Source organism: Fusarium pseudograminearum, chromosome 1, assembly GCF_000303195.2.
Source record: "Fusarium pseudograminearum CS3096 chromosome 1, whole genome shotgun sequence".
Taxonomy (NCBI): Eukaryota; Fungi; Ascomycota; class Sordariomycetes; order Hypocreales; family Nectriaceae; genus Fusarium; species Fusarium pseudograminearum.
The window spans coordinates 9,049,328-9,074,940 of record NC_031951.1 but is presented as its reverse complement, the minus strand read 5'-3'; the positions used below and the strand labels follow the sequence as shown (position 1 = coordinate 9,074,940).

The 25,613-nt window shown below is 48.1% G+C and overlaps 7 protein-coding genes across 7 annotated transcripts, besides 6 other annotated features; 5 read left to right on the top strand and 2 right to left on the bottom strand.

The window, feature by feature from the left end:
- Positions 1-424: 424 nt before the first annotated feature.
- FPSE_10214 (uncharacterized protein) lies at positions 425-1,890 on the top strand (the record flags this gene model as incomplete). The annotated part of the gene is made up of 7 exons (XM_009263331.1): positions 425-619; positions 679-732; positions 796-822; positions 871-1,137; positions 1,232-1,360; positions 1,413-1,541; positions 1,807-1,890. 7 exons carry the CDS (start codon positions 425-427, stop codon positions 1,888-1,890), a joined length of 885 nt encoding a protein of 294 aa, XP_009261606.1.
- Positions 1,891-6,326: 4,436 nt separating this feature from the next.
- Positions 6,327-7,538, bottom strand: FPSE_10215 (uncharacterized protein; the record flags this gene model as incomplete). The annotated part of the gene is made up of 6 exons (XM_009263332.1): positions 6,327-6,376; positions 6,427-6,506; positions 6,559-6,776; positions 6,848-6,947; positions 6,999-7,055; positions 7,369-7,538. 6 exons carry the CDS (start codon positions 7,536-7,538, stop codon positions 6,327-6,329), a joined length of 675 nt encoding a protein of 224 aa, XP_009261607.1.
- Positions 7,539-8,826: 1,288 nt separating this feature from the next.
- Positions 8,827-11,161, top strand: FPSE_10216 (uncharacterized protein; the record flags this gene model as incomplete). The annotated part of the gene is made up of 7 exons (XM_009263333.1): positions 8,827-9,451; positions 9,510-9,631; positions 9,685-10,336; positions 10,393-10,511; positions 10,560-10,656; positions 10,721-10,938; positions 11,132-11,161. The coding sequence occupies 7 exons, from the start codon at positions 8,827-8,829 to the stop codon at positions 11,159-11,161; spliced, it is 1,863 nt and encodes a 620-aa protein (XP_009261608.1).
- A 291-nt stretch (positions 11,162-11,452) lies between these two features.
- Positions 11,453-13,630, bottom strand: FPSE_10217 (uncharacterized protein; the record flags this gene model as incomplete). The annotated part of the gene is made up of 5 exons (XM_009263334.1): positions 11,453-11,484; positions 11,544-12,529; positions 12,583-13,280; positions 13,342-13,552; positions 13,608-13,630. The coding sequence occupies 5 exons, from the start codon at positions 13,628-13,630 to the stop codon at positions 11,453-11,455; spliced, it is 1,950 nt and encodes a 649-aa protein (XP_009261609.1).
- A 1,158-nt stretch (positions 13,631-14,788) lies between these two features.
- On the top strand, positions 14,789-15,632 carry FPSE_10218 (uncharacterized protein; the record flags this gene model as incomplete). The annotated part of the gene is made up of 2 exons (XM_009263335.1): positions 14,789-14,943; positions 14,999-15,632. The coding sequence occupies 2 exons, from the start codon at positions 14,789-14,791 to the stop codon at positions 15,630-15,632; spliced, it is 789 nt and encodes a 262-aa protein (XP_009261610.1).
- Positions 15,633-16,377: 745 nt separating this feature from the next.
- FPSE_10219 (uncharacterized protein) lies at positions 16,378-19,810 on the top strand (the record flags this gene model as incomplete). The annotated part of the gene is made up of 8 exons (XM_009263336.1): positions 16,378-16,993; positions 17,041-17,120; positions 17,176-17,209; positions 17,259-17,991; positions 18,043-18,275; positions 18,334-18,742; positions 18,797-19,591; positions 19,654-19,810. 8 exons carry the CDS (start codon positions 16,378-16,380, stop codon positions 19,808-19,810), a joined length of 3,057 nt encoding a protein of 1,018 aa, XP_009261611.1.
- A 740-nt stretch (positions 19,811-20,550) lies between these two features.
- Positions 20,551-25,071, top strand: FPSE_10220 (uncharacterized protein; the record flags this gene model as incomplete). Its single annotated transcript, XM_009263337.1, has 4 exons — positions 20,551-20,642; positions 20,700-20,811; positions 20,867-21,016; positions 21,073-25,071. 4 exons carry the CDS (start codon positions 20,551-20,553, stop codon positions 25,069-25,071), a joined length of 4,353 nt encoding a protein of 1,450 aa, XP_009261612.1.
- A 25-nt stretch (positions 25,072-25,096) lies between these two features.
- Positions 25,097-25,165: a repeat region.
- Positions 25,104-25,372: a repeat region.
- Positions 25,118-25,420: a repeat region.
- Positions 25,421-25,448: 28 nt separating this feature from the next.
- Positions 25,449-25,533: a repeat region.
- Positions 25,534-25,536: 3 nt separating this feature from the next.
- Positions 25,537-25,568: a microsatellite.
- Positions 25,569-25,613: a repeat region.

The window sequence follows — 25,613 nt, the reverse complement described above, 5'->3', positions numbered from 1 at the left end:
TTGTAATTGCAATGATATTATCTATCAGTAGACACAAGAAAAAAGTGTATATTCAAAACTTCGAAATCACCCAACTGGGTTGGGAGTTTGTGTGACACCTCACGAACGTGTGCGATGGATGGTGCAGGTTAGCAGGGCTGTCGCTCAGAGTTTGACTACCTTGAATCATTATTGTCTCGTGTCTTCCCTATTCTTTAGGCCTAAAATTGCCGGTGACTTCGTTAATGGGACGAGTTATTGAATTATCTTCAATTGTTTATCGAGTTTTCTACCAAAGTACGTTGCTAAAGTTGATCTCATAATTCCCCATGACTCCGCTGGCACTTGTAGTGGAAAGCCTACCTAGGTAGGTAGGTAACTAACACATGGTTGAAAAGTTTTGTCGCTACTTGTTTCATTATTCTTGACACCTACAATCCTCACAATGATCTCTCGATGGCCGCCATGCCTTACGGGCCGACATATCTGTCCAGTCTTCTCTTTGCAAAAACCGGTCATGCCTCTTGTCCGATGGTCGTCATCGGGATCTCGCTGGAAACAACGCCAGGGTCGTGATTCCTACGCCCGTGGTGCAAAAGTTCAGGGACTTAAAAGTCGGGCGGCATTTAAGCTCCTCGAGGTCCGTCAATTTCGTCAATAATATACCTGGACTCATGAGCGGGCTAACATTCCTGGTAGATGGACTCGAAGTACAGGCTTTTCAAGGGAAGCGGACAGACAGTGGTTGATCTTGTGAGTTTGGTTTATATCCTGACCTCCATGTCTCAGAAGCTCATTCACTGACCTAATTGTCAGGGATACGCACCAGGTAGCTGGTCACAGGTAAGCTCAATGTGCCTCTTGGTTCTACAAGTTAATTGACGATATAAGGTCGCTGTGGAGAAAACCAAACCCCACGGTCGGGTTATTGGTATAGACCTTATCCCAGCCCAGCCGCCGCGTGGTGTCGCAACATTCCAGGGCGACTTCCTTTCACCGGACGTGCAGGAAATGGTCAAAAACTTCATTCTCGAAAGTCACCGACGCCCACCTCCCCTACAAGATGAGGGTGAACCCGAAAACTCTACTCCTGATGAGGCTGCTGCACTTGATCGGCCGAGTTATCTTGACATGGAACGCCATGCCGCCCAGGATGAGGTACTGCCCTTGGAAACTGAGGCAGCTAAAAAGCGTATCGTAGATGTTTGTTCAACCATCTGTCAGTGTACTCTGTAGGCTAATATTTGTCTAGGTTGTTCTTAGTGACATGTCAGAACCCTGGGATCAAACCACCGGATTTAACGTGAACACGTTGAGTAACCCGTATCATAGGTTGATGAACACGAGCGGGAACGCCTTTCGCGACCATGCCGGGAGTATGGTGAGAACTGTCTTCTTACAGTTGTGAAAAGCATCCAGACTCATCGATTTAGGATCTCTGTGCCGCCGCGCTACAATTTGCCAGTGACACCCTGAGATCTGGTGGACACTTCGTCTGCAAGTTTTATCAGGGGTCTGAGGATAGGGACTTTGAGAAGAAGTTAAGGACCCTCTTCAGCAAGGTATTCAGGGAGAAGCCGGATTCTTCGAGGAAGGCATGTCCATCCGGTTGGATACAACTACCTAGGAGAGCGCAAATTTGCTAATTCCTTCGACAGGAAAGCCGGGAGGCATACTTTATTGGATTGCGAAGGAAACCCAATGTTACAATACAACCATGAACGGATGCACAGGACTAGACTAGGCTGGAGTCGATATATAGAATTACATCAATAGGAACCAGGCAATTGTGTGGCATTAATATTTTCACGATACATGATGTTGTAGTGCAGTGGTTCCAATCAGTTGGAAAGTACCATCATGACGGCAGCAATGCGCGAGAAGTTCATTGTAGAATTTTGTGATACCTAGGCACGCCAATTCCATGCAAGACCCATTTGCAAGCCGATGTTCGGCATCATTTGCCCCATAAACTGGCCCCAACTCCACCCAAGGCCAATAATTTTCACCTTGAAACCGCTTAGACCTTGAAACCACGAGAACGTCTTCGGCCACGGGCACGCTCGAACTTGCGACCCTTTGACTCGACATAAGGCTTCTGCAATGGAGGTTAGACATTGTCGTTTGTGAGCAAGTAGCAATTGACGTTACCTTGTGGCTGTGGGGACCGAAGCCGAAGTGCTTGACAGCCTCACGGGCGTTCTTGGGGCCACGGAGGATCAGGGTGTTGCTTCCAGTGGGGGCACGGAGAGCAAGCTGGTCCAGGGTGATAGCCTCACCACCAGCAGCGAGGATGCGGGCACGGGCGGTGGCGGTGAATCGCAGGGCAGCGACGGTCACCTTGGGGCACTCGAGCAGACGGTTGTCATCGGTGATGGTACCGACAACAACGACGGTTCGCTTCTCACCCTCCTTGTTGATGTTGGCGACAATGCGGGACAAAGAGACGGGAGGTCGGTTGATCTTGGATGTAAACAGACGTCGAAGAACAACCTTGTTGAAAGAGGCATCGGTTCGGCCTACAAAATTGTGATTCGGGTTAGTGGTCTGCTTTTTCGACTTTACAGAGTCGTTGATGGGCGGTTGGACGTACGAGCTAGGAAGCGGTAAAGCTTCACCAAGAGCTTGAGGTAGACATTGTCGCTCTTGGGGGCAGTGCGGTGAGTGCCCTTGACGTGGTGGCGGTCGAGATCGATACCTGTGAGGTGAAGCCATCGTCAGCCTTTTTGTTCAAGCATGCTCAAAAAATGGCAACTCTGTCTTGCGCTTTCGCGAACAAGATGGTGCATTGGTCGCAGAGAGGGGGGCACAGAAGCGCACTCCTTCTCTACTCGCATACAGAGGCTGAACTTCAATATCTTCACGTACCCATTGCGGCGGTTGTCGCTGTGAAATTTGGCGATGCTGGGTATGGAGGTGGATGCGTCGAACAGCACTTTCTTTCACCTTTCGAAAAGCCTTTGCACACTGGTGGGTCTTGCAGATTTGGTGTGGCCGGAGGGCGGTGGTTGATGGCAGTTAGGGCTGTCTTAGTCACCTCTTGTTCACCGAACTCACCGAGGTGTAAGCTGGCCAAGGTAAGAGGTCTGGTCCAATTAGCGCATACTGACCTACTACCTAATTCCATCTCTTATACTTGCAGCGGCCAATTGTTCTGATACCCTGATATCTGCAACTGACGTTGAGGAAACCTCATCACAATGTGATATCAAGACCGCCACACGCCGACAAGTATATCTAAGCTTTCATAGCCATGTCTATTCAGTCGAATGTTCTTCTAGTATCCTACTAGGTACCGATTCTTTCCTATAATTCCTAACCCTCTATGCATGCCCGCCAAATACATACAACAGACCTTGCCCCGTGTGTTTGTTATTGTTCCAGTTAGCCCATGAATGTACAAATCTACCTGTGCCACATCTCCCATAACCGCGCCATTGTTCGCTCTATTGTCCCCTCCCCTGCTGCCAAACAGACTATGCTTCAGAAATCCGGATGGTCGTACAGACTATCTTAACAAATCGATTTAAAATCATAATGGTTGGGGCTCAGGGTCGGGCCTGAGATCAACCAGGAAATCACGCGTCATCTCGAAACTTAACCAACTCGATGCCATACTGGGGGCCACCTTCAAGAGATTAGGCACGATGCCCTTGTAAAGGCCCCTGATTCCCTCTTGCATCACGATGACCCGAACCGCGTCTGTGATGCCCTTGTACCGGTAGCCCATGCCTGACATTGTGTTGATCTGGAATCGCCGCCGTAGAACGTCGCTGCATATAACGTGAGTGGTGATTCTTATAAGTAGTGATAAGCAGGGACTACTTACAAGGGGTATGTGCAAGTTTGTGCTACGGCACCAGAGATGGCACCAGCAAGCAGCTTCCGCGTGGCGCTGGGGTTTTGCTCCCCCTCTGGCGTGAGATATTTACGGACAGATTCGTAAACCATGAAGTTAAGGCCAACCTGAGTAGATTTCCTGTCAGTATCCAAGACGCTGGTGGGGGAGCATAAGTATTAGGGCTTACATATGGTGCTACACCAGCAACAGTAGGGACGATGCCTCGATACAACGCGGACATACCACCCTCGGTTTTGTACATCTGCATCAAAGTAGTCCACATGCCAGGCAGCTTTTTTGGTTTGGCACCCAGCTCGGCGAAACTCGCAGACTGGATAGATAGTCGTGTTCGGACAATATCGAGGGGGTACGTAAGAAACACGGACGTTATACCCGCAAGGCCACCGCAGACAAGGCGAGTGAGTGGTGACAGATCAGCTCCTGGATGGCTTTCAAATATACTCTGCGGCTCTGTTAGCCTCTCAAGCATAAGCTTAAGTCGGTTGTTGAACCATCACGCACCCGTTTGTAAAAGTTGTAGCTGCTGAATTGAACAGCAGAGTAAGGAACAATGCGAATGCAATTGGTGCCATTGCCTCGCATGAAACCTCTCCAGCCTTCTTCTTTCCACATCTTGACTAAAGCTTTTCCAACCGACAGCTTGTACGCATCTCGCCCAACGCTTTGCACCTGCATAAGAATCTTGAGTCGTTCTAAAGGGGATACAACCGTTCGGGACACGGCACCAGCAACGCCTCCAGCGCAAAACGCGGCGATGACTGGCTGGGAAATGGACTCTCGAAACTGTATGGACCTGTCAGAGGCCACGGCCGCTGCCGGATTGACCAAGTCAGGCTGTGACTAAACTGGCTGATTAGCGACGCTTGTAGAACAGTAGCCATGTACTATTTGTCTTGAAAGCAGCATTGGCGCATGTCTTACGTACAGTAGACATCGTAGTGCGTTGATATATTGCGCTGTGAGGAGCGATCTTGTGATTGACTTCAAGCCAAGACGTCGTCTTTGTTCGAACCGCTGTGTTGTTTGTGGTGGTGGTCGATATGTTCTAGCTACGGAATGCGACAAGTGGTGGGCTGTTTCGGGGTTCGGGAGTACGTGATTATGACCGTTAGGATCTCCGATGGAATGATGTTTCCAATTGTTACTGTCGATTGAATAATAGCAATGGCATGCTGAGAGGTCGAATCAGGGATAAGCTGTCGGTAACCATCGGAGAAGAAGGAAGAAACGTATGCGCAGGCCGATACACGACAAGGCGTGAAGGCGGATTATTAGTGAATCGGGCGGCGATCGACACCTCGACAAGTATCGTGTGTATGTGTATAAATGAGGTTGGATTATAGTGAGAATAGTAAGGTCGACGGACGGGACACGGGATCGGTGCCGTCAACGAGTGAATGGGGGCGCGTGAGCCGGCGATGCGGATGACTTCGGGGGCGCGCGCGTGGTGCCCCGGTTGCCGTTCGGGAGAAGCAATAGCAGGACCTGGAAGGTTATAATTGTGGGGTTTTGTGGGAAAACTAGTACTACCTACTACTCTGTACATACTGCATACCTCTTGATATGGTGCCAGGCTGAATAAAAACCAGTACTGGTTTCGTGGGTGATAAAAACGTAAGATCAGCTTTAGTGTTTATATGACCTAAGAGATCACCAGTATTTTCGTCTGTTTGTCTTTTAGTCCCTATTTTTATTCGACTCACCTGCCAGCATAGTAGCTACAGGGTAGCTCGCTGCCACAAGACTAAACAAATACTTCAATCAATGAACTTCAAACTAGCTAACATATGATAATTATATTGCTATAAAGTCTGGAGACCAATGTAGTACATGCCATCTTACAATCGCCCGAGTCATTTAGCTGCTAGGCTTCAAGTTCTACTAGAGATTGAGATTACTGATTACTCTGGGTTGGAAATTCAAAGGCATTGCTTTGTATTAACAGGGGTGTGTAATTCGGCTGTTATCGACTACCCACTGCAATACAGTCATCATTGGACTCCTTCTGGTTAAGCCTAAGGAACTGGGGCTGCAATAGGCAAGACTAGAGCTTGAATAGATGTACCTGTTCAAGCGCCATCGCATATATGGAACAAGTCACAGCTTCGTGTTACACAACGTCATGGATATACATATATTCAGCTGACAACGACAAGTTGAGAAGTGATGAAAACAGATCATGGACCTGTTGGGCCGAATCATGGTACAGAACAATCTAAACTAACTACGAAATGAGAAGCCTCCAAACAAAACGCGCCGTGGCAAAAGCCTTCAGTCTCAGAAAACGAGATCACCCAACTCAACATGGTATCCGTACTTTGTGTACGTTGCCATTCAGTCGGGACATTCAAACAATATTACACATTGCACCTGTCCAGTAGCAGGGAATGAAGCTAGCTTCGGCTAGAAAGTAGAAACTTTTGCTTGAGCTTGACAAGCCCAGACAACATTGCGAGCGCTTTTAGGAGCACTGCATGTGGAACGCTCACTCGGCGACGTCGAGATCCTCGTTAGCAGGGGGAGGACTGTCGAGAGCTGTGGCTATTGTAAGCAAAATTCAATCAAAGCAGGGTTATAAAACATACGCTTTCGGTCATCACCGTTAGTGCCGTTCTCTCGGCGGTCACGGTCCTCCCGATCATCCTTTGAGTCACGCTCACGGTCCCTGCAATAGCAATGTTAGTATGAGTAACAGACAAGGCAAGATACGAACTTACCGGTGGTCAGGACTGCGGGAGCGATCCCTGTCACGTCGGCTCTCACGATCATAATCTCGGTCACGGTCCCTGCGGTCGTCCTTGCGAGGAGAATAATCGCGAGTGCTGCGGCGAGGAGAAGGAGAACGTCCACGTCTAGGGGAGCGAGCACCACCACGTCGGTCACGATCGCGGCCTGACTCAAAGCGCCAAGATGCAGATGGAGGAGTGCGAGCCCACTGGAAGAGTCAAAGTTAGCAAGAGTTTCTAGACGTCAGGCATTGATAATTGGCAGAGTTAAATCACGAACCTCAATCTTTAGAATGTCATCACGACCAATACGTTTGTTGTGCATCTCGTGATAAGCATCATCAGCATCACGTCGGTCCTCATACTCAACAAAGGCGAAGCTATTTTCCATATCAGCTCAGTCGCAAGTTGCCACAGCCAGTCATACTCACAGACGGCTGGACGTAGACCTGGGCGCAGGAATATCGCAGCGAACCAGTCTGCCATAGCTATTAAAGAATTGGTCAGTATACTATGAAACACACTGTAACGCAGCAAAACGCCGACAGAAGCCCCCCTTTGGATACGAATGCGCACAGCATTCATGCGTTTGCTCGAGCAGAAGAGCGACTGCGCAATAGACGAGCAGTCCCATCGAAGAAAGTGGGAAGACAGGGGAGGAGTGAGTGCTGGGGCGTGGGCGCGAGCGAGAACGAAAACGGGAGGGCGAGGACGTAAGGACGACGATGGACGGCGAGGCATCATAGCCAAGCAGGAGACCTTTGCATTGTATCGAAAGAGTCCCCAGGCTATGGCATAGACATAGACGAAGGCGCGCGCGAAGACGATAGGACGAGGACGCGGACGTGGACGTGGGCGTGAGCGTGGGCGTGGGCGAGGTTGACATACCGTTCGAACTCGTAGGCGAGGTCGCGAGCGCGGGTGCCGTGGCTGAAGCCGGTCACGTAAAGGGTGGTGCCGCCGCGAGACATTGTCGTATTGCGAAAGATGTGCTTCTAGAAGTGATTGTAACAAGAGAAACCGATGGAGCAGTTTTGAAAGTGTGCTGAGAGGATAAGAATCGATGGAAAACGATTGATGATGGTGTAACCTCCTGCCTTTCAAGGTTGCACGATACGATACGATGCAGTCACGAGTGTTGGCAGGTGCGGAAAATTTAGCGGCGTTGCTGACATAACACAATGGACTTGCGCACCCAATCAAAGCGCGTTACACTTACAAGGTGATGGAGCTCCTTTTCCTGCATGGGACTGACTTGGTACCTTTTAGTACTTTATTTGTGCAGCCTTGTTTTGTCAGGCCCAACGGTCTGCAGGTACTGATTCAATGTTGAATTGACTCGAAAGCCCCAATGATCAGTCTCTTCTCCTGCTCGCCCAGACTACAAAATCAGCATACGGGGTCGAACAAGGCCGAAGGGCGAGCGCGCAGCCCGTTTCAGGGAAAATCCATGTAATCAATTGCAGTCTGCGCATAAAAGTGCCAATAAATGTCTTTGAGTGTAACACACCACCGTATGAGGTCATAATAACTCACCTTGTACTTGCTTGTCTGGCTTGGTCTTGATACTATAGAGCAATGACTTACTTTTTATTTTCGTCACTTCGCGCCGCCTTTGACTAGGCTTCTGGCAAAAGAGGACATGCATTTACTATCGCCTGGGTACTAAGCTTGTTCGCCGGTGCCTGATTGACGGGACTTACAACATGTCCGACGTTCGCGGGCACCCATCCGAGCCTCCCGACCGTGTTGATAAAGTTGGGTATTCTACACAGTAATAAGTGTGGAGGCTCTGCCCGAAGGCCGACAGAATGACGTTTGATCAAACGTCCATAAATTAAACGCCTAGGCAAAGCAAGCATATTTGTTATCCATACTACCTAGTCTAGGTACTTGCCCAGGTATGCAAGTAATTAGTCTTTCTCTTATCGCACGGCAACTTCGGACTCATCAGCAGGTACAGTTGTGAATACAGCTGGTATCGTTGGGTCGTCAGCCGCTGCATCCGTTCAGACTTCAAGCCCATTATCCATGTCCGTATTCTTTTCGGATTGTTCTTAAAAAGGTCTTGCCGCTGACTGTGGTAATGATATGTGAACTTCTACCTTTCCTATCTACAGTTTCTGAGTATTGCAAACGCTTGTCAGACCATCCCCCTATATTCCTGAAGAAGAGAGCACTGTCTGCTCTTATTTACAGAATTACGTATCTGTCGCTATATAATTTATGCCCTCTACTGCCAAAATCTACGGTCAAACCATGATTTCCTCAGTGGCTCCGGGCGATTATCCACACTCCGACCGGAGCTCCGGACATGCGGCGTCGGAAACTCGACGGCCGATGCCGAGATCGCTCGGCGAAGCTCTACGGGCTGTCGGTACCACGCTTGATACGCCTGGCTCCGAGACCCCTAGCGAAGAGGATTATGAAGAAAACGTCCGTCCAACTTTGGCAGAGCCATCCGCTGTCCGGAATCGTTACCCGTATGCTCGTCATGGCCGTCCACTGCCGGACACATTACCAGCATCTCCATCCACTGCAGAACCCGAGTCACGTTTTAAACACCGTGATTCCGGTGTCTATATCGTTTCAGATGAGGACAACAGCCTTCAGCAATTGCTTATGACTAGCTCGCAGTGGTCTGAAGAATCTTCTGGTCCAAAGGTTCGACGACGCAAGTTTGCCGACCTCGTCTTCACTCGCCAGTTCTCTGCCTTTGACCGCCATAACCCGTCGGCGTTTAACAGCCCGTTCCACGGCTTCTACACGTTGTTCTGGCTTGCTGTGTTTCTTTTCGTATTGAAGATTTCTGTCCAGAACTGGCAAATCTATGGAAACCCTTTGGGAACCAGCGATATTATGAAGACCATGTTTCATCGAGATGGTATGACTTCCCTCTTGTCTGATACTTGTTAAGATATATAAATCTGACCGGATTGAAGTGGTTGTCCTACTTCTCTCAGACGGCATCATGTGTGCTCTCACAGCGGTAACTTGGCTGAACCAATGGTTGGTATATGCGAACTACCTCGATTGGAATGGGGCAGGATGGTTGCTCCAGCATGTAGGTGAAATCCCCTCGACTCGTGAGGTTTCGGGCTAAGCAAGTCTCTTTAGATTTGGCAAACAACCTTTCTGGCCGGGGTCGTTGGCTTAACTCTGTGGCGCGACTGGCCGTGGACTCATACCGTGTTTTTCGTTTTGCACGGCATTGTCATGCTAATGAAACAACATTCGTATGCCTTCTATAATGGCCACCTCTCTTCAGTCTACAAGCAACGTGCCACCATCATCAAGAAGCTGAAACAACTTGACCTCGTTGACCCAACCATGACCCCGTCGCAGACCGAGCCCCCTGCATCCGCTATTTCAACGCACCACCTAAGCGTTGCTCCCTCCGCCGAAGAGCGTCGAAAGTCCATCTCAGCGCAGCCAGAAAAGGAAGAGAGCGATATCGAGAAGATTTCGCGAGCGATTGCCTCACATGAACCTTTGGATGACCAACAAATCGCTCTATTCGAGCGTATCATGAAATGGGAGATTGATGCCATGTCAGACGAACTCAGGGGTACCGCCCTCACAGCAGACAAAGCGTACCCGAATAATCTGTCTTTCGTTGACCATTACAAATGGATCCCTCTACCAACGCTAGTATACGAGATAGAATATCCACGATCGGACTCCATCGACTGGTCATATGTACTGGAGAAGGCTGTGGCAATGGTCGGCATCTTGTTCGTCATGGTACAAGTCTCGCAGTATTCTATGTGTGAGTCGGTTCCCACTAGGAATCTATTAACTACAAGGCCTAACAGAAACCTGCAGATCCTGTAGTCATGAAAACAGTTGAAATGAAGGAGAATGATGTTCCGCTCATTGAGAGACTTCAGGAGTTCCCGGGGCTACTTCTTGATCTCATCTTCCCCTTCATGATGGAATATCTGGTACGTCAGAACATCCTTTAAATCGAAAGAGATATACTGAACCACCAGCTTGTGTGGTATCTCATATGGGAAACCATCCTAAATATTCTAGCCGAGTTGACATACTTTGCCGATCGCAGTTTTTATGACGCGTGGTGGAACAGTGGTAAGTTGGACAACATTTGTATGCCGAAGTTACATGAGCTGATTGATATATCTCTGCTTATCAGTCTCCTGGGATCAATTCGCTCGTGACTGGAATCGACCAGTACACGTCTTTCTATTACGACATGTATACCACAGTTCTATTTCATCCCTGAAGGTCAACAAACACACAGCCACACTCATTACATTCTTTCTCTCAGCCTGCGTTCATGAGCTGGTCATGTGGTGCTTATTCAAGAAATTGAGAGGCTATCTCCTATTCCTCCAGATGTGCCAACTACCAGTAAGTTCTTTGATTAGCTCACTGGCTTGGTTACTGACAGTTTACGTTGAAGCTGGTGAGATTGAGTCGCACCAAATGGCTGCGGGGGCGTAAAACATTGGGAAACTTGATCTTCTGGTTAGGTATCTTTACGGGACCGAGCCTTTTATGCAGTCTGTATTTGATCATCTGATATAGGGACATTACTTTTTAGTACACCATTGGAGAAATCTTTGTCTTATGATGGGCCCAAGCATGAACAAGTGAAATGCTTGGCAGACCACCGAATATACAATAGCAGAACGACGATAGCCCTTGACATTGTGAAGTAGTTAGTATACGAACCATGTTTTCTCATATTACTTGAGAGACTACACAGCCGGGGCTTCCCCTTGACTTTGGATGAGAAACTGGCTCCGGTGATAGAGCCTGGATCAATGGAATAAAAGCTTTTATAAAAGTATATGAAGTATTCCGGCACGTGAATAACAGTATCTCCGGAACGCACTATCGTCAAACAAGTTCCAGACTAGATCTACATCTTTTCGTGAGTAGCCATGAGGGAACCTAATAGTCAAGTTAGTGAATCGTGCTGAATACAAACAGGAAATGTAGAATGTGCTTACCAATGAATGTGGTAATTAGACGGCTGCGGACTTGGCAGATATCCTCGGGGACTAGCCAGATGGTTGCACCAAGCTTTCGAGCGATGCTAATGCTTAGCTTGGCATTCAAGTAAGCATCCTCGTCGGTTTGACCAGCTGTCACAAGGTCGTAATCGACGTAACTGCTCTTCATTCCGTTCAAGACATCCAGAAGGAAGATACCTGAGCCAATCGAAGGGTCTTTCAAAGACCGAATGGCAGAGTTCCTGCCGCCCTTTTGCGACATATCGTTTGCCCATCGCACCATCTCGGAGTCGGTAATCTCCCTCTTGCCCAACTTCTGGGCCAATGAGGACAGGGTAACTGTAATGTTTTTGCGCATGAGCTGCCACACGAGACCAAGAGTCAAAGTCCTCTGTCCATCAGTAATGTCGGCTCCCTGAATACCCACAAGGGAGAAACCATTCTGCTTGCCCAGTTCGATCGCATAGTTGGTATTCTCAACGGCCTTGAACCTTGACATCTCTCCACCATGAGCTGGACGTTTATTGACGTGACGAGGATTGACAGAGTTAGGAATAACTTTCTCATAGGCCTGAAGGAGGATACCACCGTCCCGAAGATCATCGAAGAAGGAAACTACTGCAGGCTGGACGTCCAAGCTGTTGAGCCACAAAGTGAAAACTCGGGCCTCACGCTCTCCCTCCGCATCAAAGTCTTCGACTTCAAGTTTCTCCTCCTCGGTAATAGGGTCAAGAGCGGGATGGTTATTGAAGAGGTTGGCCACGAAAGCCAAGTTAAGCTTCGGGTTTCCTGCAACAAGAGACTTTGGTGTCAAGAACTTGCGGCAGCCGAGCTTGTCGGCTTCTTGAAGGACGGCCTCGGCCCGGTCATGTAAGTCTTGCTTCTGCAAAGGCGCACGGGTGACACCATATTCAGGACCAATCTGCGCAAGCAGGACCGCATAGTTCTCGCCATCCTTGACATCGGAAGAGAAGTTGTTGACACTAAGGTTGTTAGTCTGATAAAGTAGAAACATGAACCAAAGGCGCGGACTTACGTGCGCGACCATTTAGCAGCTTTCAGATGATAATTGAACCATCGAAGGAGAATCTGCTCCGGAGGTAGTCTGAGGAACTGCTCAAGGGTTTCGTCCTCGTCAAGCAGTCGATAAAGCTCAGGGTGGAGCTTAATATCGATCTTACCCAAAAGTCCTCGTCGAATAATCTGCCAAATCAGACCCAGGATAAGGTGTTCTCTGACCTCAATGATGTCACCAGCACCGATGTTGACAACAGAGCAGCCTATGCCTTTGGCAGATTCAATAACAATGTTGTTGTTCTCGCTCATGTGAAACGCATTTAGGTTCTTGATTTTCCTACCGGGTATGTTGAGAACACGTTCGTCAATGGTGTCGGGAACGCTGTCGTTGATGAGCTTAGCTAGGACTAGACCATCCTTGCATTCGTCGAACATTTCGAATGTATCTGTGGGAAAGGGTAGACGACTGTCGATATCGGCATCACCAGCCAGAACAGCGTTGATATGACGGGTGAACTCAGTGCGCTCATCCTCGTTGATGGTGTGAGTGATGTTGGCATTGGAGCCTTGGACTTGAATCTTGCCACTTAAGCTGCCTTTGGAGGCATGGCCGCCAGTTCGCTGTGCAACGACGCCTCCTCCACCTCCTGGAGACGAAGTAGGCCCTGTGGACATGCGCTTTTGAGCCGGTGAGGAATCGCGGAGCTTGGCAACGAGCTGGTACCAGGAGAGTCAGTGTCAATTACCAAATCTTGAAAAGTTTAGCGCTAATACGCACGCTGACATAGTCTTCCAGCTCAACACGTCGTGATGAATCAAGCTCGACTTCCTTCAGCGCTTGGCGCACGACATCGTAGGGCTGGTTCTCGCTCTGTTGCGTGGCCTTGATAGCGGTAGCTTCGTCAAGGTATCCCTTGTCGTCAACATCAAGTCGTTGGAAGGCATCAGACAAGGTGAAGATCTCATTTTGTTGGAATTGAGGAAACTTCCTGTGGTCTCACTGTTAGTAGAGCAATGCAGCCCGCAAGATCCGGCGCAACCGACCTCTGAAGCTTCAAAACGTTCATGGCGGGGGAATGAGGAGCGCTCTACCTGAGCGCTTTTACAGAAAGAGACTGCCAGGTAGAAAGAACTTGTAGCGACCCTAGGGACCGTTAAACAATCAAGAGAACAAAGGAAAGACCTATTGCGCAACGAGAGGCTGATCACTGTTGCGAGTTGAAGGAGATGATGATGCGAGAATTGGGCACTTGAAAGGAGACGAACGGTTGGTCTTCAGGCGGCACCCGTAGCATGAGTGGGGAGGCCTTGGGAGCACCTTTACCAGATTGAGCAGTACCTGAACAATGAGGTCGATCAAGTACCTTCTAACAACGCTTCGAGTACTTCAAGCGGGCCAAACCGTGGCGGCTGTACCTATAGGCTTGCGCCACAGTACTTGTCTGCCACGTCACTGCGGGGAGCTTCCCTGCCCAGAGTCTCCTGCAGGCCTGAGTGAGCAATGATGTAATGAGATGGCACTTTCGAAATGGCAGTGCAGCTTTTTTTCTGTCCCCCCGACCAAGGATCTCCTGTAGGCACCTGCACTACTAAGCTGGGTACCTACAGAATTAGCAGGCACTACCTAATCCAACTGGTGCCTAAGCTAGAGGTACCTTGCACCTTTCAGTACTACCTTACCTTTCTCCTACTCTCTGTGCGACATACCTAGTAGGTACTAAGCTGCTAAGGTACCTTACCTTAGTAGTTATCTCATTGAGAGGGAGTTCTTTTTTCTATTTTATCTTTATTTCTCAATTTGACATTAGTTTGTCCCTCTCAATAACACCAGCACTAAATCACGCTTACGAGAAGCACATTTCGTATATGCGTACCTGGGTAGGAGAAGGCGCCTGATACGCAGTGGAGGTACTTCAATACTGAGTTATCCGGCGGGAATTAGATGCTTTCATCTAACCTTGCTACGTACGGATACTTGAATATGTTCTGGCACGGAACCCCACTCAACTTGGTTGCGTACTCTCTAGGTAGGCAACGTACCTTAGTGTAGAGAGGTGTGGGAGTGGAGAAGAGAAAAAAGAAGCAAAGGAAAAGTTATCTGCCCGTGCCCCTACTACTAACACAACACAGTCGTTCATTTACACCTGCCTGCCTCAGCCACCTCAAATTACGCATCTTTCAGGGTTTAAGAATTCCAAGAAGTACCCTGGCTGCTTACTCTCAACATGTCGCTTTGTAAGGTTTGTGAGGAGGCGTTGGTGTTGCGATTGGAAACAGACGACGATGAAATCGAGGCTTCTGGTACCGCTGGTCCAAGTACTGTCTCAAACTCATCGGTCCCTGACGATCTCGAATTATCCTGTGGTTGTCATTTCCATTGGTGAGTTTATTTGATGTCTCTTGGCCGCTCGGACTTGTAAACTGAATATTGTTAGGCAATGCTTGTTGGATCAATCCACTGACATAGCCCTGTCTCTCAAGTGTCCCAGCTGCAGCGCCCACCTACCCGTCAACAGCGCGGGACCATCTGTGACCAACCCATTTCTCTCTACACCACCAGGCGCGGCAATCATCACAACGTATACAAATGAGGGCGGCGTCCAAGAAGGACTAGACATTCTGCCGTCGATTACAGAAGAAGCATATCTCGACAATCACCCTGAGGCACGTCCGGCTCGTGCGCTACATGTGATGTGTGCAGAGGGTGACATTGAAGGTATTGTTGAACTGCTTCAGGATGCCAGCGACGACATCGAGGATATGGTGTCCTTTGTAACATACCAGGATCCTCTTGCGGATATGAAGAGTGGGCTTCACCTGGCCATTGAGTGCAAGCAAGAGGAGTCCCTCTGGCTTCTGCTTTGGCTTTGTTCAACGATCCCGAATTCTTCCTTTCCCGAAAACGCTCGCTCTGTGGCCGGAGCTCTAGGCGTTGGCAGATTATCGGTAAACAGCGAAAAGGACATTCGTGGTTTACGAGACAGCCATGGCAGGACAGCAGCCGATATCGCTCAGCGGCAGCAGGGCCAGTGGGGGTTGATTCTCCAGGCAGGTCTACTGTCGCTTTAAGTCTGAATAGGTACTTATTGTACTTGAATTCAAATCTGAAGGGTCGTTGCCTTGGGTGCAGGCGAGGCAAAAGCCATCCGAGGCACGGCGTCGTGGAAGAAAAACAAGAGGTAAAAATGGGTTACAAGAGCATGAGCTGCAACTCAGTGTCGATTATCTACCTATTCAGAACAGGTATTCTATGTTTTTGAATGTCCCTACAAGTACATTAGTAGTGACTTTGTTTGAAAAGAAGTGAGTCATATAGGTAGATGGGATTCTCAAATAAATCAAGGCCTTCCTAGGCATGATAGATGTTGATGAGCTATCTAGCAACGAATGCCAGGTGACTTACCGGGTAAGTTATAAGTGCTTAAAGCGGCTAGGCTAGGTAACGACATGCACTAACAGTACCTAGTGCGGTCCGTTGCAGCCCTGAGACGTCATATGAACTTTCACATGAAACGTGTGCAACATCCCTATCAACTTCTGAATGCCTCTAGGTGCTTGGTGAGCTAAATTACCTGCCATTTTCCCACTCTCAAATACTTTGCTCAACTAATCCACATAACTTTGCCAGGGTGATACCACCCACTATTGCTCCGAGTTTTGACCTTCCAGAGACATCGGTGAGATTAGTGTCGCTCTGGCGTTACTACGGCTCCAAACACGCACAGATACATATTCGTTCTTTCCAAGGCGGCCTACGCTGTTGATACTCTGCAGAAAAGGCTCAAGTGTATGGTCAAGAAGTTTCAGTAAAACGATGGCCCCGGTGGCTGCTGACAAGAAGACTGAGAAGTCCTATTTGAGTTCCGCAGTTGATTCGATCAACCCTTGGGCCGCCAGTCGCAGTACAACCCCGATTCAAAAGCCCAAAGCGGAACCGGATAGTCTCCTGGCCGCGGCGCCTGCGAATCCTGACGACCATAGCACAACTCATCTATATGGCCAAAGTTTCCGAACATATCCTTCTGGATGCCCTCCACCGAAGGTTCAATGGTTTCACGCCGTAGATGTTCCTAAGCGAAAACCTAAACTAAGCCGTTCGACGGAACCTGAGCAAGTTTCCACGTTGCCCAAGAAATTCAATGCGTTTTCGACCTCAGACTCGAGAGCCCTTGAAGCTGAGTATCAGAAGCTGCTCGAGAAAACGGAAAGTACTCGGAGCCAAGCTCTCGGAAGCACAAATGTGGCCACAAGAAAGCGCAAAGCAGAAGTAACAGGCGATGCCACAGATGATATCTCGGATCAGGCTGCCGGCATCCCATGTTCACAGCCAACTGGCACTCGTGTCCCGGTGAACGAGGACTTCCTGTTTGACGTAGATATTGAATCCCGTGAACTGGCCCCTGTCTATTGGCTTGGTCCAGTTTATAGTGGTATGTCGTGGCTTCATCTTCCGTTTTCCGTCTCTGACCGGTGATAGTTCAACGCGGAACATGGTTCTACCAAGAAGGCTCAAACCTGCGTCCTTGCGAGGAAAACCTTGCTGCCCAGCTTGAGGAGGTTAGTACCACAAGACAGATATTCGAACTCCCATTTAACTCGGCCTATCGTCTAGGGTTATCTTAAAATGAAGCCATGGCTACATCCCAGTAAGATAAATATGGCTTGATTCGACTACCCGGCTAAATCATTGTACAGCAAGGGATCGTAGCCCATCGGGTACGAGACGAAATATGACACCAAAGGCGTCACAAGAGAACTTGAGGTCATCAACCAAGGGCCCAGTAGAGAACACCGCCGTATCGCAAGCTGGTGATGCTTCACCAATAGAGCCACCTTCCCGTGGTCAGAGTGAACCTCAGTCATATCGCTTGTTTGGAACACACATGAACAGTATGGCCACTTATCATGATACAAATACTGCTTATCTAAATACAGAGGGCATGCTTTCGTGGGTGGCTTCCTCTATGTACCAAAGATTCTCTGGTGGGAGTTATATGAGCGGAGTGAAACTGGTTCGCGGTTACTCAGAGCCTTCCAAGAACAAAGAAAAAGATGCGGAAAAGGGCAAAAGTGACGAAAATAAGTCTGAGACTGGCGAGGATGTGTTACCAATGGATGAAAAACAACAAAAGGTGTTGAAACGAAGATCCGCACCGCCTTCGACCAGAGCATCACAGGAAGAACCGACCCAAGAAGGCGTGAAAAACAGCCCGAGTCAAGACCCTCGGCAATCCACGCTCCAGCGACAACTATCTTCTCTTCTTGAAAGTGAAGGCAAGACCAAAGCTGAAAAGGAAGAAGAAATACGCCGGCGGCAAGAACAAGAAATTCAAGATGACTATAATGCGCAGGCCGGCGAGACCCAAGGACGTGAAATAGAGCATCTGGTGCTTGTCACTCACGGTATAGGCCAGCTCCTCAGCTTAAGGTAAGGTTTGGATAAGGAGCGCTCCGATAGTTCCGCGACTGACCGTCTTAGAATGGAGAGTATCAACTTTGTCCATGATGTCAACGTCCTCCGCAAGACAATCAAGTCCGTTTATGCCAACTCGGCAGACTTGAAGGCATTGAACTCGGAGCTGGGAGCAGGGCCAGGTAATAGCAGAGTGCAGGTGCTCCCAGTCTGTTGGAGACACTTGCTGGACTTTCCCAAGAAGCGTGAGAAGAAAGGCGAGCGTGATCTGGGGGACCTCGACGGTGACGAGGACGAGTGTAAGTGCACGCCCCCATACTTGTTGGATAACATGTAGCTGACTTGGACGTTCGCCAGACCCATCTTTAGAGGATATCACTATTGAAGGTGTGGCTTTCGCCCGCTCCCTAATTTCAGACCTTGCCTTGGATGTTTTACTATACCAAAGTTCGTACCGAGCTCAGATTTCGAAGATTGTTCTCAACGAATGCAACAGAATCTTCAAACTGTTCAGAGAAAGGAACCCGGAGTTTCGGGGCAAGGTGCATTTGATGGGCCACTCTTTAGGCTCAGCTATCCTTTTCGACCTGCTGTGCCAACAGAGACGGGACCAGGCCCCAGTCCCGAGATCAACTCTGAGGCTATGGCCAACTCAAGATATTTCCGAAACACCCAGCAAGGACTCTGATCTCAACCTAGAATTCAAGGTTGAGGACTTCTTTTGTATCGGGTCTCCAATAGGCCTCTTTCAGATGCTTAAGGGGCAGTACGTCTTGCCGCGCTTTATAGTAAGAAATCCGCAATGCTGATATGCTTCCAGGACGATAGCAGCCAGACAAAACATTCCAGCAGGGAATGTCACAAATGATACAGGAGTAGGCACTTCAGATGACATTCTTCGCCCTGCCCCGCTTGCTTTAGGATCAGGGCAGATCTCCTCGGTGACTGGCCTTCCTGCGTCTGTTGCGTCACCAAAGGTCCAGCAGCTTTTCAATATCTTCCATCCGTCAGACCCTATTAGCTACCGCCTAGAACCTCTGATCTCGCCCTCTATGTCAACATTGAAGCCCCAGTTGCTACCTTACACGAAGAGGGGGATCTTTGGCAATGTTGCACCGCAGGGATTGACAGGAATCGGAGCCAAAGTTGGCCAGAGCGTCAGTGGATTATGGTCAAGCCTCAGTGCTGGCATTGCCAGCAACCTACTCAATCGTTCTCTCGGGTTGAGCAGCGAAGAAGTGGCGCGGCTTACTGCTAACGCAAGTCAAGGAGACAATACTGATGCTGCAGGAGCTAAGTTGGCAACGAACCAAGACGTCTCCAGTGCTGCGGAAAAGTTGGAGGCAACGGATGCACGAATGAAAAAGCTCGCAGACTCTGCAATTGGCAGCGTTGGACTTGACTTGAACAACGGAGATCGTAATCCAACACTGATCGATGACGAGATCGAAACTTTGTATTCGAGTTTCCAGAAAAGTCGCCAACGACCGACAAAAGACGAGGATAATGCAACGACAGCAGCAGATGAAGATAAGAAGGCGCGCAAGATGCGCAACGAGGAGGCTAAAGTTCGAGCACTTAACCGTAACGGCAGAGTTGATTACAGTATTCAAGAGTAAGTACACCCTGAATTATAGTGTAATCTGATGAAGAGATGGTCATTGACAGCATATACAGAAGTGTCCTCGACTTCAACCCGATTAATACGATTGCATCACACATGGCATACTGGGGCGACGAAGACGTGAATCATTTTGTTTTGTCGCAGTTATTATCGAGCCGGTCGAGCTTCAGAAGCAACCCTGGAGACTCGACTACGAAAGAGTCAATATGATCGCAATAGAGACATAATTGCAAATGAGGAAGCTTTCGGCGAACGGTGGATGGAGAGAAAACACAAGGCGTGTTGATGATTGAGATTGATACATTTGCAATAATGCTCCAGTAACCCATTAATTAGCCTAGAATCCCGCAGAACAGATGATGAGCGGCCTGTAACTTTTGTGTCTCTAGAATTAGCAGTTTGCATCCACCTAATAGTTGTATAATGAGAGTTGTCATGCATGTAGCGTTTTGGGGAAACTTAACTGAATTTGATGTGGCATCCAATGACTTTTACCGAATGATTCATCCTACTCCAAGACTGTCGTAACTGTGTTTTGGTAGGTGGTGGCCCCGCGTGTCGGCAGCGTGGTGGGGCACGACAAACTAGGACTATCTAAGTGCACCGAGTCCCTCTTCACAGGCGATGGAAATTTTGCGACCAAACCCTCGTCCCTCAACCTTCACCTTGATATCCGTTCTCCGCATCGCGACCTCAGATCTCTGGTCATGTACGTCGCATGCGAAATAGCTCATCCGCAAGCAGCTTTTTATCCAAGCTTGTTGTGATCTCGATCCCACGACCATCGCCGTCCGCAGACCTGAGCTTGACGCTGGAACATCGTTGAACGCTACGGCACTACCAACAAGCTTGCGCCTTCCCAGTTCCTTCTGACGCCGATTGGCGCTCAGACTTGCCACTCTTTCGCAACGACAACGGTGACCCGAATCTACAATCTCTGTGCCTTCAAAATGGCGGTTTCCGGCTCTGTGGATAGTCCCGTCAAGCAGCAGCTTGTGGACAAGCTACCAAAGCGATTCAAGGGTATTAAATTTGGTATCCAGTTAGTATTCCGATCGCCATGTTGCCTGAACGTATAATGTTGACTTCTGGCGTTTAGATCCAATCAAGATATTGCCAATCAAGCTGTTCTTGAAGTTTCCGACCGCCTACTATATGACATCGAGAACAATCGCGCTCCATATCGCCACGGCCCTCTGGACTCTCGACTGGTAAGCGTTCCATGCCAAACAACGACACTTCGGCCGTAAACTCATGTCGTATTAGGGTACTTCCAGCAAGCAAGGAAGATGTTCGACCTGCCAAGAATCTCTCAAAGATTGCAATGGGCATTTCGGTCATGTTCGTCTGCCTCTGCCTGCATTCCATGTTGGATATCTTCGTTTCATCATGTCGATTCTGCAAGAAATCTGCAAGGTATAGTCATAAACCGAATTACCAGTGTGTGTTTTTATGTTCTAACACTGTTTTAGGATTGCGGCCGGGTTTTGCTTGAGGAACCGGACCGACAACAGTTTCTAAAGGACCTACGACGACCATTCCTAGACAATTTACGACGGACCCAAATATGCAAGAGGATCAACGAGCAATGCCGAAAAGTCAAGACCTGTCCGTATTGCGGCTCTCTCAATGGCCAAATTAGAAAGATCGGTGTTCTCAAGCTGGCTCATGATAAGTTTGTCGCATACAACAAATCAACCTCAATCAAGAAGACACCGCCGGAAAGTAAGATCAAGTTTGACAACTCGTTCAATGAGGCGAAACGCGAAAACCCCGAGCTCGATAAGCATTTACGCAAAGCGATGGAGGATTTGAACCCGCTCAGAGTCCTCAATCTCTTCAAAATGATTAGTCCTACAGACTGTGAGCTTCTGGGACTCGATCCGGCTGAGGGAAGACCCGAGATGTTTATCTGGCAGTTCCTGCCTGCTCCTCCTGTCTGTATTAGACCATCTGTCGCCCAAGACAATGCCAGCAATGAGGACGACATCACAACCAAGTTGGCCGATATCGTTTGGGTTAGTGGAATGATCCGCTCTGCTTTGCAAAAAGGATCTCCAGTCCAGACCATCATGGAGCAATGGGAATATCTGCAGACCCAGATAGCCATGTATGTCAACAGTGATGTTCCTGGCCTTCAGCAGCCGGGTTTCGGCAAAACCACAAGAGGTTTCTGTCAGCGTTTGAAAGGCAAGCAGGGTCGTTTCCGTGGCAATCTCTCCGGAAAAAGAGTCGACTTTTCCGGAAGAACTGTCATTTCCCCAGACCCTAATCTTGGTATCGACCAGGTCGCTGTTCCTGAGCTGGTTGCGAAGAACCTGACCTACCCCGAAAGGGTACAAAGACACAACATTGAAAAACTGCGCCAATGTGTCAAAAATGGACCAGACGTCTGGCCTGGAGCCCAGCGTGTCATCAAGTCAGACGAAGGAGGCTATCTGCAGTCTCTGAAGTTCGGCAACAAGGAGTATATAGCTCGGGATCTCAAGTTTGGTGACATTGTCGAGCGACATCTTGAAGATAACGACATTGTCCTTTTCAACCGCCAACCTTCCCTCCACAAACTCAGTATCATGAGTCATCTAGCCAAAGTCCGTCCTTGGAGGACCTTTAGGCTGAATGAGTGTGTCTGTGGCCCTTACAATGCTGACTTCGATGGAGACGAGATGAATCTTCATGTCCCACAAACTGAGGAGGCTCGTGCTGAGGCCATCAATTTGATGGGTATCAAGCACAACCTTGCCACTCCCAAGAACGGCGAACCTGTGATTGCTGCGACGCAAGATTTTATCACTGCAGCGTATCTGTTGAGCGGCAAAGATCGATTTTTCGATCGCAAGACATTCACTTATCTCTGCATGCACATGATGGACGGCAAAACACATTTGGACTTGCCACCTCCTGCTATAATTGCACCACAGTCTCTCTGGACAGGGAAGCAGCTATTCGGTATGTTAATGAGGCCCAATAAAGATTCACCAGTCAAGGTGAATCTTGATGCCAAGTGCAAAACGTACAAGGCCCGGCCTGGTCAATGTCCTGATATGGACCCCAACGATGGCTGGCTAGTGGTCCGGAACTCAGAAGTCATGTGCGGTCGCATGGATAAGTCCACCGTTGGAGATGGCAAGAAAGACTCGATCTTCTATGTTATTCTACGAGATTTTGGGCCAGATGAGGCTGTGACGGCCATGAACAGGCTGGCTAAACTTTGTGCACGCCAGCTAACAAATCATGGCTTCTCAATTGGTATTGGAGACGTGTTTCCTCCCGAATCGCTCATCCAGGAGAAAGAAAGGCTCGCTGCAGCTGCTTACAAGCAATGCGATGACTTGATTGAGACGTTCAAGGCCGGAAAGCTCGAGAAGGCTGCCGGTTGCAACCAGGAACAGTCCCTGGAGAACTTTATGTCCGGTATCCTCAGCAAGGTTCGACAACAGGCAGGATCGTACTGTGTCGAAACCTTGAGTCGCAATAACGCTCCGCTTGTCATGGCTAAATCTGGATCGAAGGGTTCGGACCTCAACGTGGCCCAAATGGTTGCCCTTGTTGGACAGCAAATTATCGGCGGCGCTCGTGTGGCGGATGGGTTTCAGGACCGAACGCTTCCCCATTTCCACAAGAACGCTCGGCAGCCCCCCTCCAAAGGCTTTGTCAAGAATAGTTTCTACAGTGGCCTTTCACCAACCGAATTTATCTTTCACGCTATGTCAGGCCGTGAAGGTCTAGTTGATACTGCTGTCAAAACTGCCGAGACCGGTTATATGTCTCGACGACTAATGAAGTCGCTTGAAGATTTGTCAACCCAATATGACGACACGGTCCGAACGTCCGGGGGCGGCATTGTCCAGTTTCAATTCGGCGCGGACAAACTCGATCCTGTCGATATGGAAGGTTCAGCAGCGCCAGTCCATTTCGAACGAACCTGGACCCATGCACAAAGTTTGACGGTCGATAACACCGAGACCTCTATGACGCCAGACGAAATCAGATCCTTTTGCGACTCGAAATTGGAGCACGAACGACGGCGTTATGTCAGAAAGGGACTTCTGGGCGGCGAAGTACTGGACTACGAAGATACTAGTGATTATGGGATTGACGAACATGAGGGCGCAAGAGGGTTTCTCAAAGCCATCGAGCGTCATGTTGAAGCTCTGGCGTCGAAATTGGAAAGAGTAAGAAAGCTTGCCGGGTTTGAGGGCGACAGAATGATTAGGCCTACCGCCCAAGACCATGCCGATCGAACCGCCAAAGTCACGCTGTCAACTCTCCAACTCTTCATTAAATTGTGCCTGGAGAAGTACAAAAAGGCGCATGTCGAACCCGGACATGCTGTTGGAGCCGTTGGAGCTCACTCTATTGGTGAACCGGGTACTCAAATGACGTTGAAGACTTTCCATTTTGCTGGCGTTGCTGGTATGAGTATAACACAAGGTGTTCCCCGAATCAAGGAAATCATCAACGCATCCAAAGCTATCAGTACACCGGTCATCACATGTCCCTTGGAGAACAATGAGCAGATTGAAGCGGCAAGGGTGGTTAAGGGGCGAATTGAGAAGACGTACATTTCAGACATTCTACGTTTTGTTGAGGACGAATGGCGCACTACAGAAGGCAATGTAGTCCTACAGATTGACCCAACTGCGCTCTCCGACATGCATCTTGGTATCGGTCCTTACGATATCGCTGAGGCTATATGCAAACAACGCAAGCTCAAGGTGCAAAGGGATGATCTTTCGATCGATGGAGACAGAATTATCGTTCGAGTACGTGATATAAGCGACCCGGCAGCAAAAAGGACAGCTGCGCGAAGCAAAGCTGCTGCTGCTGAGAGCGGAGACATGTTGCTTAGGGCTAATTTCCTTCGTCGCGCACTGCCCAATGTGCCTATATCCGGTTATTCTGAAGCGACTCGTGCAATCATTCAGACTTCAGAACAAAACACCCATACTGTTCTCGTGGAAGGTTATGGCCTTCGGGAATGTATGACTACGGAGGGTGTGATTGGAACCAAGGCAAGCTCCAATAACGTCATGGAATGCAGGGACGTACTTGGTATCGAAGCTGCAAGAACAACAATCGCTGTCGAGATTGGATCAGTCATGGGTGATATGAATATTGACCCCCGTCATATGCAACTTCTTGCCGACGTGATGACCTACAAGGGCGAGGTTCTTGGCATCACACGTTTTGGGTTGTCCAAGATGCGCGATAGCGTTCTGCAACTGGCTTCGTTCGAAAAGACCCCTGATCATCTTTTCGAGGCTGCAGCCGGAATGAAGACAGACCAGATTGAGGGTGTCAGTGAGTGTATCATTATGGGCCAGACAATGTCTGTTGGCACTGGGGCATTCCAAGTCGTTCGCCGTTTAGGTATTCGGGATAACGATGTAAAGAAGAAGCTAACTCTGTTTGAGGATTGTTGGGCAGAAGAGATTGACTTTAAGCGTAAGGCTAATCGCAAGAGATAAAATAAAGCTCTTTATTTTCTAAGGGTAAAAAGTTAAAAAAAAGTAGTATTTATTAATATAGTAATACTATTAAAGTTTTTTATTTTAATAATTACTTTTATTATAAAAAGAGTTTTTTAAGTTAATAATTTTAATAAAAATTAAACTTATAAGCTTTTTTTAATTAAAAATATTAATAAAAATATTAATACTTATATAAGGTATAAATAAATTAAATAAATTACTTATTTAATTTATTAAAAGATATAAATTTAATAGTAAAAAAAAAGTATTTTTTATATAATAATAAGTTATTTAAAAAGAATACCCTTAATAGTATAATATTAATAATTTAATAATAAAATATATAGACTTTTAAGTAAAGCTATAAAGCTATCTTATTAATTATAAAACTTTATATTAAAATAAAGCTATAAATTTTTAATAATAGCTTATATATTTTTTTTTTAATATAATAATAAAGAAAAATAAATATATAAATAAATAAAAAAGTAAATTATTTTACTTTTAATATATAATATATTAAGCTAATTTAATTTATA